At 42.8% G+C, this 16,542-nt stretch overlaps 1 protein-coding gene across 1 annotated transcript; it reads left to right on the top strand.

The window, feature by feature from the left end:
* Positions 1-12,445: 12,445 nt before the first annotated feature.
* Positions 12,446-16,083, top strand: LOC116468235 (mammaglobin-B-like). The gene is made up of 3 exons (XM_032151842.1): positions 12,446-12,500; positions 13,777-13,970; positions 16,027-16,083. Exons 1-3 carry the CDS (start codon positions 12,446-12,448, stop codon positions 16,063-16,065), a joined length of 288 nt encoding a protein of 95 aa, XP_032007733.1. The 3' UTR covers positions 16,066-16,083.
* Positions 16,084-16,542: the final 459 nt, after the last annotated feature.

Here is a 16,542-nt window from a genome sequence, read left to right as displayed (position 1 = left end):
CTCCTCACCGTACCCTAAGTTCTGTTTACTCCATGGCCACAGCATCACCTCCATGAGTCCCTTCTTTCCCATCACACAGCCACCTAACAGTCTTGTCCGAGTCCTTCTAAACTCAACTCAGATTAATGTCTCCTTAATTGTCTCCCAGCCTCTGTGAGCCCTTCCTGTGATAAATCCTCCTTATTCATGCCAATGAGAGCCTCCCAAAACTGAAAAATGGTCCTATCCTCCAACAACCCTAAATGACCAGAGGGCACATGTTCTCAAGGGTTTCAAGTAAGAGAAGATATTTTTTACCCTAAACTCATATTTATATAAAAATACCTGTTTTTATACAACTGAGAAAATAGTAGATAACAGTGGTTATTATTATACTTTGCTTTTAAAAGAAATTTGTATTTTAATAACACCAGAAAATATTGACACTTAAAAAAATAGAACCTAACTGTGTGAAACTCATGACCAGTTTAGCCTACACATTGTGCATGGACAGACACAAGGATTCACAGACACACAGAAGGATTCACAGACACACACAAGGATTCACAGAGAGACACAAGGATTCCCAGAGCACAGGCTACATTCTGAGAACACCAGAGAGGAACCACTGCTGGAGGAACACATCCACAGCCTTGTGTTCCACATGAGGACTTCCAAGACCTTGCTCCTGGGAGCCCTGTCTCCTCATCTTCTGTTTTCCTGGGTGCTCTGTCCTCAGCCGCAGTTGTTTATATCTCATTTCTTATACATCACATAAGTCACATCATTGCACCAGGGCATATAGGTTTTCCTTTGCCTTTATGGCCTTACCTGCCTCAGACAATTGACCACTCCATCCACAGAATGCACTTCACATGTCTCCTTCTCTGTGAGGCCCCCATGGATGCCCACACCTTACATTACATCTTTATACACACATGCACCCACATGCATAGATATCCTTTTTAATCATTCACTTATTTTCCTGTGAAATAGAATGCATTGTTGTGAGAACACATTAGGTAATTTAATACTATAAAGCACTCAATATATCGTAGAAATTATTACTCGAATGCTTGCAATTAATAAAAATTTCTATTTATTGAACACCCCAGTATGAATTTTGCTGGAACATTTTTCCTTTGTTTTTTAGTCCTCACTAATATGCAGGAAGGTCCAAGATTGTTTCCACTAATGAACATGAGAATGAGCAATGCCTACCCAGGGCACCTTAATCCTGGCTCTGTTTTGGAATCCACTGGGAAGCTGTCAAAAGCAGGTGACGCCCAGGCTCTGTCTGGAACACATGAATCTGTGTATAAGTAGAGCCCACGCAGTCCTCATTCTCTTACCTCTCTCTTCTATAGGTGCAGTCATCCAGTGACCTGGGGAGGCAGTAGCTGGTACAGGAGTCCCCCATGATACTCACAGGACTCCTGGCATCACCAGGGCTGTCACTTAGGGCTGCTGCCTTAGCTACTTCCATAGCCTTTGAAGCCTGGGGGTCGCAAGGTGCTCACTCTTCTCATCATTCAAAGCTGATCACATTCATATCACATACGGTAAGAGTTTCCTTCCAGAGACGCTGTTAAAAGAGTGTGAAGTGGGATCCAGCAAGACCGCTCAGGCTGGGACAGGGAGAAGAGGGTATCGAAGTCATTGTTAAGAAGTACAGGGTTTCTGTTTGGAATGAGAATTTCCCAGAAATGTATAGTGTGACAACATCAAGAATACACTGAAGGCCACATAATTGCACACTTAAAAATGATTGAAATGAAAAGTTTCATCAAATGACAATACAATAAAAGAATGCAAGGACTGCTACTCTCTGAGGGGGAGGAGGAATGTAACTGCAGGGGAACTGGGCTTGTATTTTACCCCTAGAAACGCCTTCCAAACCTGCCAGCATCTCATAGTCAGCTTTCTCGGTGTCGATGTGCTCATTGATTTTTTTTTTTTGAGACGGAGTCTTGCTCTGTCGCCCAGGCTGGAGTGCAGTGGCGCAATCTCGGCTCACTGCAAGCTCCGCCTCCCGGGTTCACGCCATTCTCCTGTCTCAGCCTCTATGAGTAGCTGGGACTACAGGCGCCCGCCACCACGCCAGGCTAATTTTTTTATATTTACAGGGTTTCATCGTGGTCTCGATCTCCTGACCTCGTGATCCGCCCGCCTCGGCCTCCCAAAGTGCTGGGATTACAAGAGTGAGCCACCGCACCCGGCGTGTGCTCATTGATTGACATTCAGGATTTCTTCTTTGCTAATGATATTACTAATTTTGAAGAACATCTAGTTCAAAAACCTGAGAATGTGGTTTACCAAGTATGTAGGATTGACTCATGCAGGGTCTCTTGACTTTATTTCTTCAGGCGTCTCTCATGAAAACTGAGCTAAGTAGAGTCTCATAATTTGCCCTCTGGACAAATATTATCAGTCTCTGCCTAGACACTTTTCCTCCAGTGTCTTCTCCCCATGATCCATCTTACACATTATGACAAGCTCAATATTCTGAATCCGAAGTTTTGATTCAGTCATCGCTTATTTATTTATTTATCTACTTATTATGCTTTAAGTTCTAGGGTACATGTGCACAATGTGCAGGTTATGTATGTATCCATGTGCCATGTTGGTGTGCTGCACCCATTAACTTGTCATTTACATTAGGTATATCTCCTAATGCTGTCCTTCCCCCTTCCCCATACCCCATGACAGGCCCTGGTGTATGATGTTCCCTATCCTGTGTCCAAGTGTTCTCATTGTTCAGTTCCCACCTGTGAGTGAGAACATGTGGTGTTTGGTTTTCTGTCCTTGTGATAGTTTGCTCAGATGATGGTTTCCAGCTTCATCCATGTCCCTACAATGGTCATGAACTCATCCTTTTGTATGGCTGCACAGTATTACATGGCATATATGTGCCACATTTTATTTTTATTTTTATTATGCTTTAAGTTTTAGGGTACATGTGCACAAATTGCAGGTTAGTTACATATGCATACATGTGCCATGTTGGTGTGCTGCACTCATTAACTCATTTAGCATTAGGTATATCTCCTAATGCTATCACTCCCCTCTCCCCCCACCCCACAACAGGCCCCAGTGTGTAATGTTCCCCTTCCTGTGTCCATGTGTTCTCATTGTTCAATTCCCTCCTATGAGTGAGAGCATGCGGTATTTGTTTTTTTGTCCTTGCGGTAGTTTGCTGAGAATGATGGCTTCCAGCTTCATCCATGTCCCACAAATGACATGAACTCATCATTTTTATGCCTGCATAGTATTCCATGGTATATATGTGCCACATTTTCTTAATCCAGTCTGTCATTGTTGGATATTTGGGTTGGTTCCAAGTGTTTGCTATTGTGAATAGTGCCGCAATAATCATACCTGTGCATGTGTCTTTAGAGCAGCATGATTTATAATCCCTTGGGTATATACCCAGTAATGCGATGGCTGGGTCAAATGGTAATTCTAGTTGTAGATCCCTGAGGAATCGCCACACTGACTTCCACAATGGTTGAACTAGTTTACAGTCCCACAACAGTGTAAAAGTGTTCCTATTTCTCCACATCCTCTCCAGCACCTGTTGTTTCCTGACTTTTTAATGATTGCCATTCTAACTCGTGTGGGATGGTATCTCATTGTGGTTTTGATTTGCATTTCTCTGATGGCCAGTGATGATGAGCATTTTTTCAAATGTCTTTTGGCTGCATAAATGTCTTCTTTTGAGAAGTGTCTGTGCATATCCTTCGCCCACTTGTTGATGGGGTTGTTTTTTCTTGTACATTTGTTTGAGTTCATTGTAGGTTCTGGATATTAGCCCTTTGTCAGTTTGCAAAATTTTTCTCCCATTCTGTAGGTTGCCTGTTCACTCTGATGGTGGTTTCTTTTGCTGTGCAGAAGCTCTTTAGTTTAATTAGATCCCATTTGTCAATTTTGGCTTTTGTTGCCATTGTTTTTGGTGTTTTAGACGTGAAGTCCTTGCCCATGCCTATGTCCTGAATGGTATTGCCTAGGTTTTCTTCTAGGGTTTTCATGGTTTTAGGTCTAACATGTGAGTCTTTAATCCATCTTGAATTAATTTTTGTATAAGATGTAAGGAAGGGATCCAGTTTCAGCTTTCTACATATGGCTAGCCAGTTTTCCCAGCACCATTTATTAAATAGAGAATCCTTTCCCCATTTCTTGTTTTTGTCAGGTTTGTCAAAGATCAGATAGTTGTAGATATGCGGTATTATTTCTGAGGGCTCTGTTCTGTTCCATTGGTCTATGTCTCTGTTGTGGTACCAGTACCATGCTGTTTTGGTGACTGTAGCCTTGTAGTATAGTTTGAAGTCAGGTAGCATGATGCCTCCAGCTTTGTTCTTTTGGCTTAAGATTGACTTGGCGATGCAGGCTCTTTTTTGGTTCCATATGAACTTTCAAGTAGTTTTTTCCAATTCTGTGAAGAAAGTCATTGGTAGCTTGATGGGGATGGCATTGAATCTATAAATTACCTTGGGCAGTATGGCCATTTTCACAATATTGATTCTTCCAACCCATGAGCATGAAATGTTCTTCCATTTGTTTGTATCCTCTTTTAATTGATTGAGCAGTGGTTTGTAGTTCTCCTTGAAGAGGTCCTTCACATCCCTTGTAAGTTGGATTCCTAGGTATTTTATTCTCTTTGAAGCAATTGTGAATGGGAGTTCACTTCTGATTTGGCTCTCTGTCTGTTATCAGTGTATAAGAATGCTTGTGATTTTTGCACATTGATTTTGTATCCTGAGATTTGCTGAAGTTGCCTATCAGCTTAATGAGATTTTGGGCTGAGACGATGGGGTTTTCTAGACATAAAATCACGTCATCTGCAAACAGGGACAATTTGACTTCCTCTTTTCCTAATTGAATACAGTTTACTTCCTTCTCCTGCCTGATTGTCCTGGCTAGAAGTTCCAACAGTATGTAGAATACAAGTGGTGAGAGAGGGCATCCCTCTCTTGTGCCAGTTTTCAAAGGGAATGCTTCCAGTTTTTGCCCATTCAGTATGATATTGGCTGTGGGTTTGTCATAGATAGCTCTTATTATTTTGAGATACGTCCCATCAATACCTAATTTATTGAGAGTTTTTAGCATGAAGTGTTGAATTTTGTCAAAGACCTTTTCTGCATCTATTGAGATAATCATGTGGTTTTTGTCTTTGGTTCTGTTTATATGCTGGATTACATTTATTGATTTGCCTATGTTGAAAAAGCCTTGCATCCCAGGGATGAAGCCCACTTGATCATGATGGATAAGCTTTTTGATGTGCTGCTGGATTCGGTTTGCCAGTATTTTATTGAGAATTTTTGCATCGATGTTCATCAGGGATATTGGTCTAAAATTCTCTTTTTTTGTTGTGTCTCTGCCCAGCTTTGGTATCAGGATGATGCTGGCCTCATCAAACGTGTTAGGGAGGATTCCCTCTTTTTCTATTGATTGGAATATTTTCAGAAGGAGTGGTACCAGCTCCTCCTTTTACCTCTGGGAGAATTCGGCTGTGAATTCATCTGGTCCTGGACTTTTCTTGGTTGGTAAGCTATTAATTATTGCCTCAATTTCAGAGCCTGTTTTTGGTCTATTCAGAGATTCAACTTCTTCCTTGTTTAGTCTTGGGAGGGTGTATGTGTCGAGGAATTTATCCATTTCTTCTGGATTTTCTAGTTTATTTGCGTAGAGGTGTTTTTGGTATTCTCTGATGGTAGATTGTATTTCTGTGGGATCGGTGGTGATATCTCCTTTATCGTTTTTTATTGCATCTATTTGATTCTTCTCTCTTTTCTTCTTTATTAGTCTTGCTAGTGGTCTATCAATTTTGTTGTTCTTTTCAAAAAACCAACTCCTGGATTCATTGATTTTTTGAAGGGCTTTTTGTGTCTCTATTTCCTTCAGTTCTGCTCTGATCTTAGTTATTTCTTGCCTTCTGCTAGCTTTTGAATTTGTTTGCTCTTGCTTCTCTAGTTCTTTTAATTGTGATGTTAGGGTGTCAATTTTAGATCTTTCCTATTTCTCTTGTGGGCATTTAATGCTATAAATTTCCCTCTACACACTGCTTTGAATGTGTCCCAGAGATTCTGGTATGTTGTGTCTTTGTTCTTGTTGGTTTCAAAGAACATCTTTATTTCTGCCTTCATTTCGTTGTGTACCCAATAGTCATTCAGGAGCAGGTTGTTCAGTTTCCATGTAGTTGAGCGGTTTTGAGTGAGTTTCTTAATCCTGAGTTCTATTTTGTTTGCACTGTGGTCTGAGAGACTGTTATAATTTCTGTTCTTTTACATTTGCTGAGGAGTGCTTTTCTTCCAACTCTGTGGTCAATTTTGGAATAGGTGTGGTGTGGTGCTGAAAAGAATGTATATTCTATTGATTTTGGGTGGAGAGTTTTGTAGATGTCTATTAGGTCTGCTTGGTGCAGAGCTGAATTCAGTTCCTGGATATCCTTGTTAACTTTCTGTCTCGTTCTTTGGTCTAATGTTGACAGTGGGGTGTTAAAAGTCTCCCAGTATTATTGTGTGGGTGTCTAAGTCTCTTTTTGTAGGTCTCTAAGTACTTGCTTTATGAATCTGGGTGCTCCTGTGTTGGGTGCATATATATTTAGGACAGTTAGCTCTTCTTGTTGAATTGATCCCTTTACCATTATGTAATGGCCTTCTTTGTCTCTTTTGATCTTTGTTGGTTTAAAGTCTATCAGAGACTAGGATTGCAAGCTCTGCCTTTTTTGTTTTTCATTTGCTTGGTAGATATTCCTGTATCCCTTTATTTTGAGCCTATATCTGTCTCTGCACGTGAGATGGGTTTCCTGAATACAGCGCACTGATGGGTCTTGACTCTATCAAATTTGCCAGTCTGTGTCTTTTAATTGGAGCATTTAGCCCATTTATATTGAAGGTTAATATTGTTATGTGTGAATTTGATCCTATCATTATGATGTTAGTTGGTTATTTTGCTCGTTAGTTGATGCAGTTTTTTCCTACCCTCGATGCTCTTTATAATTTGGCATGTTTTTGCAGTGGCTGGTACTGGTTGTTCCCTTTCATGTTTAGTGCTTCCTTCAAGAGCTCTTTTAGGGCAGGCCTGGTGGTGACAAAATCTCTCAGCATTTGCTTGCCTGTAAAGGATTTTATTTCTCCTTCACTTATGAAGCTTAGTTTGGCTGGATATGAAATTCTGGTTTGAAAATTCTTTTCTTTAAGAATGTTGAATATTGGCCCTCACTCTCTTCTGGCTTGTAGAGTTTCTGTCAAGAGATCTGCTGTTAGTCTGATGGGCTTCCCCTTGTGGGTAACCCAATGTTTCTCTCTGGCTGCCCTTAACATTTTTTCCTTGATTTCAACCTTGGTGAATCTGACAATTAAGTGGCTTGGAGTTGCTCTTCTCGAGGTGTATCTCTGTGGTGTTCTCTGTATTTCCTGAATTGGAATGTTGGCTTGCCTTGCTAGGTTGGAGAAATTCTCCTGGATAATATCCTGCAGAGTGTTTTCCTACTTGGTTCCATTCTCTCCGTCACTTTCAGGTACACCAATCAGACATAGATTTGGTCTTTTCACATAGTCCCATATTTCTTGGAGGCTTTGTTCGTTTCTTTTTATTCTTTTTTCTCTAAACGTCTCTTCTTGCTTCATTTCATTCATTTGATCTTCCATCACTGATACCCTTTCTTCCTGTTGATTGGATTGGTTACTGAGGCTTGTGCATTCGTCATGTAGTTCTCGTGCTGTGGTTTTCAGCTCCATCAGGTCCTTTAAGGACTTCTCTGCATTGGTTATTCTAGTTAGCCATTCGTCTTTTTTTCAAGGGTTTTAACTTCTTTGTCATGGGTTCGAACTTCCTTCTTTAGCTCAGAGTAGTTTGATCATCTGAAGCCTTCTTCTCTCAACTCCTCAAAGTCATTCTCCATCCAGCTTTGTTCCGTTGCTTGTGAGGAGCTGCGTTCCTTTGGAGGAGGAAAGGCACTCTGATTTTTAGAGTTTCCAGTTTTTCTGCTCTGTTTTTTCCCTATCTTTGTGGTTTTATCTACCTTTGATCTTTGATATTGGTGACATACAGATGGGGTTTTGGTGTGGATGTCCTTTCTGTTTGTTGGTTTTCCTTCTAACAGTCAGGACCCTCAGCTGTAGGTCTGGTGGAGTTTGCTGGAGGTCCACTCCAGACCCTGTTTGCCTGGGTATCAGCAGCAGAGGCTGCAGAACAGTGGATATTGGTGAACGGCAAATGTTGCTGCCTGATCGTTCCTCTGGAAGTTTTGTCTCAGAGGAGTACCCGGCCGTGTGAGGTGTCAGACTGCCCCTAATGGGGGGTGCCTCCCAGTTAGGCTACTCGGGGGCCAGGGACCCATTGAGGAGGCAGTCTGTCTGTTTCCAGATCTCAAACTCCATGCTGGGAGAACCACTACTCTCTTCAAAGCTGTCAGACAGGGACATTTAAGTCTGCAGAGGTTTCTGCTGCCTTTTGTTTGGCTATGCCCTGCCCCCAGAGGTGGAGTCTACACAGGCAGGCAGGCCTCCTTGAGCTGTGGTGGGCTCCACCCAGTTCGAGATTCCTGGCTGCTTTGCTTACCTACTCAAGCCTCAGCAATGGTGGGTGCCCATCCCCCAGCCTCGCTGCTGCCTTGCAGTTTGATCTCAGACTGCTGTTCTAGCAATGAACGAGGCTCCATGGGCATAGGACCGTCCAAGCCAGGTGTTGGGTATAATCTCCTGGTGTGCCCTTTGCTAAGACCATTGGAAAAGCACAGTATTAGGGTCAGAGTGACCCAATTTTCCAGGTGCCATCTGTCACCCCTTTCTTTGACTAGGAAAGGGAATTCCCTGACCCCTTTTGTTTCCTGGGTGAGATGATGCCTCGCCCTGCTTCAGCTCATTCTTGGTGCACTGCACCCACTGTCCTGCACCCACTGTCCAACACTCCCCAGTGAGATGAACCCGGTACTTCAGTTGGAAATGCAGAAATCACTCCTCTTCTGCATCGCTCATGCTGGGAGCTGTAGACTGGAGCTGTTCCTATTCGGCCATCTTGGCTCCACTGACTGCCTCCTAAACCTCACTATTTCTTACCCAAGACTTTCATTCTTTCTAGAGACACCAGCTCACTCCAGAGAGAACTTGTAAGTAGTTTATCTTTGTAGTGTGCTTGCCACAGCAGGTGATGAATAAATATTAGTGAAACCAAGCACAACACTGAAGGACACTAGAATTCTCCAGTTTGTGAACTTCGTTAAGAGACTCAAGCAAAGATCCTTTGTGAAGAGAAAAAACTGCACCAGCAACACGAGTATGCTGAGCTCTGGGGCTCTCCTAGTTCTTCCTGGGAAGGCTGCATTGCCAGTGAGTCTTTTTAGGCTTGAGTTACTGTTATTTGACTCATGAGAGAATAATCCCCTTCAGATGTCCTTATGGAGGTTAAAGAAAACACAAGCTTTTTAGTGTGGGCACCTGCACCTGTGACCTCTGGCCCATGAGTTAACAGAGCAGGGCCATAGGGACTGTGGCATTAGGCAGACACCCAATAAGTCTCAGCTGAAAAGACAGTGCCTCATTTCCTGATCAAAGTTCTTACTTCCCCTGGGAAGGAAAGATGCCAGCCATGGCCAACTCTTTACACAGGTAAGTACACAACTCTTCTACTTTCTGTCCTCACAAAATTATGTTTGTTCTTGTCATCTGAGGCTCTGGCTGAATGATGGCAAAAATACGTCACAAGTAACCCAGACAGCAAATAATGCATTCATGAGTAATTAAGAAGGGACTCATCATTCTGGCTGTCTCATTTTTTCCTGTTAAACTTGAACCAGCTTTGTGTTTCTGGTATCTTTTGCCTTTATATTATCCCTAAATAAACTAAGGTTGGTTTCTATCATGTTAAGCCCTCTTGTCCACAAAAGTTACATGTTCCCTACTTTCCCTGACCTTACCAAGTACCCTCTGCCCTCAGGTCTCTGTAGTTGCTGTTCCCATCCTGGAACACTCTTCCTCGGATGTGTTTCTGTATGTCACTGTCCATTCATTTAAGTCTCCCTGAAAGAACACCTGCTTCTCCAGGGTGCCTGGGGCTGCTTACAGGACACTGCCCATCACCCTCCAGTCCATGACAGCTTTCTGCCATTATGGATATTCTGCTGTTCTTTGCAGCAATTCTCACTTCCTGATATCTCTCATTCATTTGTAGGGTTATGTTTGGCCTTTCTTCTGGGAAAGAAAATTACATGAAAACAAGTACTTGATTGAATCTTTGTCTACCATGAAATTTGTCTGGCCCAGCTCATCGGAGAAGCCCATGGGTTATGTGGTCAAAAATAGATGTGTACATAGATGAAAACTGCCATGTATTCAGAATTCTCTTTTGCTACACCATGTTATAAAAACTTGGCATAGGGTATCCATCATCACTCCAAATTGTAGCATGGTATCACTTATACCCATTTCACAAAAGAGAGAAAAAAATCCTAGAGAAACGAGCATGTAACTTGTCCAGAGACATGGCATGACTACATATGGCCTCCAAGATCTAAGCTCACATCTGCATGAGCTTAAATCCCATCACTGCCCACTGCCCAGCACTGCCTGCCCAGGAAGTCAGTTACTCCATTAACTCAAAGCATCCTTTCAATCAGTGGGAGGGAAAACTTAAAAAGCTACCAAATAGGCTGGGTGCAGTGGCTCATGCCTGTAATCCCAACACTTTGGGAGGCTGAGGCAGGTGGATCACGAGGTTAGGAATTGAAGACCAGCTTGGCCAAGATGGTGAAACCCCGTCTCTGCTAAAAATACAAAAATTAGTCTGGCGCAGTGGCGGGTGCCTGTAATCCCAGCTACTTGGGAGACTGAGGCAGGAGAATCTCTTGAACCCGGGAGGCAGAAGTTGCAGTGAGCTGAGACTGTGCCACTGCAGCCTAGCCTGGGTGACAGAGCAAGACTATGTCTCAAAAATAAAAAAGCTACCAAAGAGATAAACAATCATTAATTCATAGACTTCTACTACAGTGAATTTGTCAACTTGGGTTAATTTCTTATTTTTAAAACATTGAAACTTTCAGTGGCCAAGAAATACATGAAAAATAGCTCAACATCACTGATCATTAGAGAAAGGCAAATCAAAACCACAATGATATATCATCTCACACCAGTAAGAATGGCGATTATTAAAAAGTTAAGAAACAACAGATGCTGGTGAGGTTGCGGGGAAGTGGGAATGATTTTACACTGTTGGTGGGAATATAAATTAGTTCAACCATTGTGAAAGACAGTGTGGTGAGTTCTCAGAGATCTGGAAATGGAGATAACATTTGCCCCAGCAAACTCATTACTAGGTATATGCCCAAAGAAATCTATTCTGTTACAAAGATACATGCATGTGTATGTTCATTGCAGCACTATTCACAGTAGCAAAGTCATGGTATCAATCCAAATTCCCAGCAATGATAGACTGGATAAAGAAAATGTGGTATATATACCTCATGGAATGCTATACATTTATAAAAAGGAAGGAGATCATGTCTTTTGCAGGGACATGGATGAAGCTGGAAGACATTATCCTCAGTAACTAACACAGGAACAGAAAAGCAAGTGTCGCATATTCTCACTTATAAGTGGAAGCTTAACAATGAGAATACATGGACACATGGAGGGACACAACACTTGCTGGGGCCTGTTGTGGGAGAGCACGAAGGGACAGTATTAAGGAAAAGAGCTGATGCATGCTTGGGTTAATACCTAGGTGATGGGTTGATAGGTGCAGCAAACGACCATGGCACACATTTACCTATGTAACAAAGTGGCACATACTGCACATGTGCTCTGAAACTTAAAAAAAAAAACAATAAAAAACCCAGAGATTAGATATTAATATATTTCCCTTTAAACTTGAAACACCTTTAATGAAAAAGGAATGGCTCTGGGTGAGGAAGGACTACCTCCCAGAGGGAGATACAGGTATCGCACTTACTCCAACTATAATAGTTCCAGGACAGACAGACATACAGGATATGAAGCTGTCTACACCTTGAAGAATAGGAGGAGAAGAAGAAGAGGTGAAGAGAAGCAGAAGAAGAAAGAGTTGAGGCGGCAGGAAGCTCAAGGCAGGAAGGAATAGAGAAGACACAATTATAATCACAACAGTGACGAAAGTACAAGGCCACACTGCTGGGCTTTGCTTTATATTTGGAAAACACTGTCACATCCAATTTACCTGGAGCCATGTGTCGTTATTGCAGTCCTCAAATTGTCAGGGGTCCAAAAATCACTGCCTTCTTGGTGTTTACAAACAGAGCACAGGCTGGCTGGGTTCCCCTTGGTGTACACTATTGTGTCCCGGTCCCATGCCAGGTTAACATATTGCTTCATTCCTGGAAGGGACTTAGGTGCCAAACTGGGGAATAAATAGAGCAGGGCTGGGTTCTCACCTCCATAGCAGCTTCCTTGATCCCTGCCACACACGACTGAACACCGACAGCAGCTGCCACGCCATGAAGCTATTGATAGTCCTCATGCTGGCGGCCCTCCCGCTGCTCTGCTATGCAGGTGAGTTCTGGGTAGAGAGGGCTGCCTCAGAGTTAGGGCTTGTCACCCAGGCCCCTGTAAAAGAACTCCCAGACCCCAGTTCCCAGCACAGGTCAGCTTCAGTACAAAGGGTCTGGGTGTGACAGGCCTTAGGGTTCCCTTTAGCTCCTGACAATCAAGCATGCTGTGCCTTCATGAGCTGTTCCCTGCATTGGAGCCTCACGTTGTGTGTCATGGCACTCAGGGTCCCACTATGATCACAGTGACCATAGAAACCAGGATGAGTCTCAAGACTGAATATTGAAATGAGCTATTTCAGTGTTGCAAGAGAGAGACATGAACGAAGGCCCCATGACATGTGCTCCCACAATCAATGCAACAATCATGGGTGTCCTTGAATGTGTAAAGAAACAGCAAACCTCTTAAAACAGAAGTCGCAGGCTGCAGAGTGTAATCCAGCATCTTGCATTCTGTGGGCCTCACTCTGTGTTCTCAGAGGAGTCATTCTGGGATGCCTTTTCCATCCCAGTTCCTTCAGGCTCAAGGCAGACTGGGGAGGAGAATTCACACCCCCTGAAGTCTTCTTCCAGCACTGAACATCCAGTGGGAAGAAAAAGCCCAGACAGCTGGAATCAGCAATGATAGGTCCCGTCAGTGGCTTGCCTTGTGCAATTCACAAAGCTTACCCTGCATACTCTGCCTCATTTGTTGCCAAATTAGGTGCAAATTGGTTAATAGCTAACAAGCTCACAGTCAACTAAATAGAAAACAGCAGAGCCCAGAGCACAAGAGGCTCACAGGAATCCGAGTCCTGAGCACTTTCCACTCCCCGAAAGTGGGGGCCACCTCAGATTCTATCATGAGCAAGAAGTTCTGTTTCAGGCTCCTTTTTATTGCAGTAGAGTTAATGGAACTAATGGACAATATCCTAGACCAATTCATCTGAAGTCATTGAACCCCTACTTGATGCTGGGAAAGATAAAAGGGAAGCATGGCACGATTCTGAACCAAAGAAGCTCAAGCAGTGTTTGGTGTGTGTCCCCAGTCAGAGCACCTCATTTCCCAAGGGTCCTCTTCACCAAGGATGCACAGGGTTGGGCTGATCTGAGCTACAGAGGTTGGGAGAATTTGCACAGACTGAGTTTATGCTCCTAGAAGAGAACTTGGCATGCTGCACCATAATCTTTCTGAACCTTGGTCTCTCCTGGGAGGTAAGAAGATGACCAGCCTCACGGCTCATGCCCAAAATGAGTTCACTCCTCTGGGGATGGCCCATGTTCTTGTGCCTTTTTCTCAGGTTCTGGTTCTGGCTGCCAACTGCTGGATGATGTGGTTGAAAAGACCATCGATCCTGAAGTGTCTTTATCAGAATACCAGCAATATTTGCAAGAGTTCCTAGACAGTGATGCTGATCAAGAGGCTGTAGGTGAATTCAAACAGTGTTTCCTCAACCAGTCCAATGAAACTCTGCAGAATTTTGATTTAATGATGGTAATTTCATTTTTTTCTTATGTGCCCTTTAAAATCACTGTCCAGAAACAAACAGGCTCTAAATGTGCCACAAGGAGTGTTAAGCATCTGGTGAACAAGGTTTCTTTGTACATCATTTAATTTAATTTTGTCCTTACGGTGCTTTGACACTTCACTTTGAGAGTCTTCAGGGAGTGATAAATGGAAAAGGCAAAAAAAAAAAAAAAAAAAAAAAAAGCAAGCTCCAGAAAAGGCAGAGCAAATCATCAGCTCCCCAGTCCATTCTCTCTCTCTCTCACACACACATAGAAACACACAGACGCACACACATAGACACAAACACACAGAAACACACACACAGAATCAGAGACACAGATGCACAGGTACATAGAAACACACAGACGCATGCACATAGACACACAAAAAGAAACACATACACACAGACTAACAGGCACACATGCACACACACACACACATACACACACACAGACACACTTTTCCTTCTTTCTTTAATTTTTGTGAGACAGGGTCTCACTCTGTCACCTAGGCTGGAGTGCAGTGGTTCGATCTCGGCTCACTGCAACCTCCGCCTCCCAACTTCAAGGGATTCTCCTGCCACAGTCTCCTGAGTAGCTGGAATTACAGGTGCCCGCCACCACACCAGGCAAATTTTGTATTTTTTGGTAGAGATGGGGTTTCACCATGTTGGCGAGGCTGGACATTTTCTATCAAGAGGAAGTATCTGATTCTCAAAGAACCAGTCACTACTAGGAGCAACCAACAATGCAATTTTTCCCTTTCACAATAATAAATAATACAAATGTTCTCAAAATAATTTTACACAGTCCAGAAAATACCATTTGTGCAAATTCTACAGATTCTAATATAAAGAATTTAGAACTCACGCCCAGATTTGCCAGCATACATGACTGGGGATCATGCACCATTTAATTAAGCACCTCAGGAAACGAGAAGTGCAGGTCATGGATGCAAAACAGCATGAGTGCCGGAGTTCTTTAAAATAAAACTCAATGGTTATAACAACAAGTATTTCTGCCTGTTTTAAAAAATATGCTACCTACAGATTCTATTTTTAACATTTACGTAATATTCCAAAATTCCATTTGAAAGATTTTATGGTAGAAAATGTAAAGACCTACCAAATATTTGTAGAATCATTTCTTCTTTAAAAACCTGGAGCAGACTAATCATACCTAGCTCCAATATTTTTAAATCTATATCAAGGTAGTGGTGGAGTGCCTCAGGCTGTTACAATATTTCTCGCTTGTAAGGCCACACAGCAACTCCAAACCATCACATTCATATATTTGAGCTGAGGTTTTTAACGATTCTGTGTTGAAAGAGCGGTCTCAGAATCAGTTTAAACTGGCAGGTCTTCATCAAATAGTGTACGTCACATATTTATTGGATAAACTATTTCAAAGAATAGAAGTTTTGGAGAAGAAAATATTAAGAGGATCCTGTCAGGGAAAAGATCCTAAAACCCTGACCCCGGTTAGCACCCCTGTAGGAATAAGTGTCTCCTGGGCCTTGCGCGGTGCCTCATAACTGTAATCCCAGCACTCTGGGAGGCTGAGGCGGGTGGATCACCTGAGGTCAGTAGTTCAAACCAGCCTGGCCAACATGGCGAAAACCCATCTCTACCAAAAATACAAAAATTAGCTGGGCATGGTGGCAGCCACCTGTAATCTCAGCTACCTGGGAGGCTGAGGCAGGAGAATGGCTTGAACCTGGAGGCGGAGGCTGCAGTGAGCTGAGATCGTGCCACTGCACTGCAGCCTCGGAAGCAGAGGAAACCTTTGTCTCAAAAAACAAAACAAAACAAACAAAAAACCCAACAACAAAAAACAAACTAACAAAATATAAAGGTGTCTCCTGGATGACAGAATAAATGAAAAGAAAATTCTTGTTTTGCTTCCAGTGCAAATTTTCCTGAGTGTTAGATGATCATGGACAAATGCAGGAAAACAACATGAAGAAAAGTTTCTGTATCTTAATATTTCACTTTCTAAGAGTGATTTATAAATCTAATTGTCTATTTGCTTTTGTTTCCCAGAAAATAATATACGACAGCCCTTGGTGTAGGGCCTTCTAACTTTATGCAAGACCTTTGGCTCAGACAAGACGAGAGAGAAGATGGCCAGAAAACTGCTGCCTACAGCTAGAAACTGCCATTTTTCTTGTTTTCTTTTTCCTTTGGACCTTTTTTTGTGGAAACTTCAGGGAAACTGTTGAAACCTCAAATTCTTTCTCATTTCAATAAACTAACTGCAAATCATAAAGTTTCTTTTGTTGTTTCAGGAAAGGGAGGCTTTCCAGGCCTCACAGTCAGGCTGCCTGTGGGAGGCAGACACAGACAGGCCATAGACAGGCCTTGCAAGTGCTGGGTGAGGGACCGAGGCTTCTGCGAAGCACTTGCTTTCTCTTCAACTCTTGCCCAAGCATTGGGCCTCTCTCTGAAGACTGTTTCCTACCTGCATCCCACCACTTCCCCACGTGACTCTCTCTGGGGTTCTCAGGCTCTAGGTTCTGAGGTGGAGTCCTGCTCAGAGGGCCTGCTTTCATTCCAGTC

The sequence above is a fragment of the Hylobates moloch genome, unplaced genomic scaffold (assembly GCF_009828535.3).
Source record: "Hylobates moloch isolate HMO894 unplaced genomic scaffold, HMol_V3 SCAFFOLD_5, whole genome shotgun sequence".
NCBI classification, from domain to species: Eukaryota; Metazoa; Chordata; class Mammalia; order Primates; family Hylobatidae; genus Hylobates; species Hylobates moloch.
This window is presented reverse-complemented; position numbering and strand designations above follow the sequence as displayed.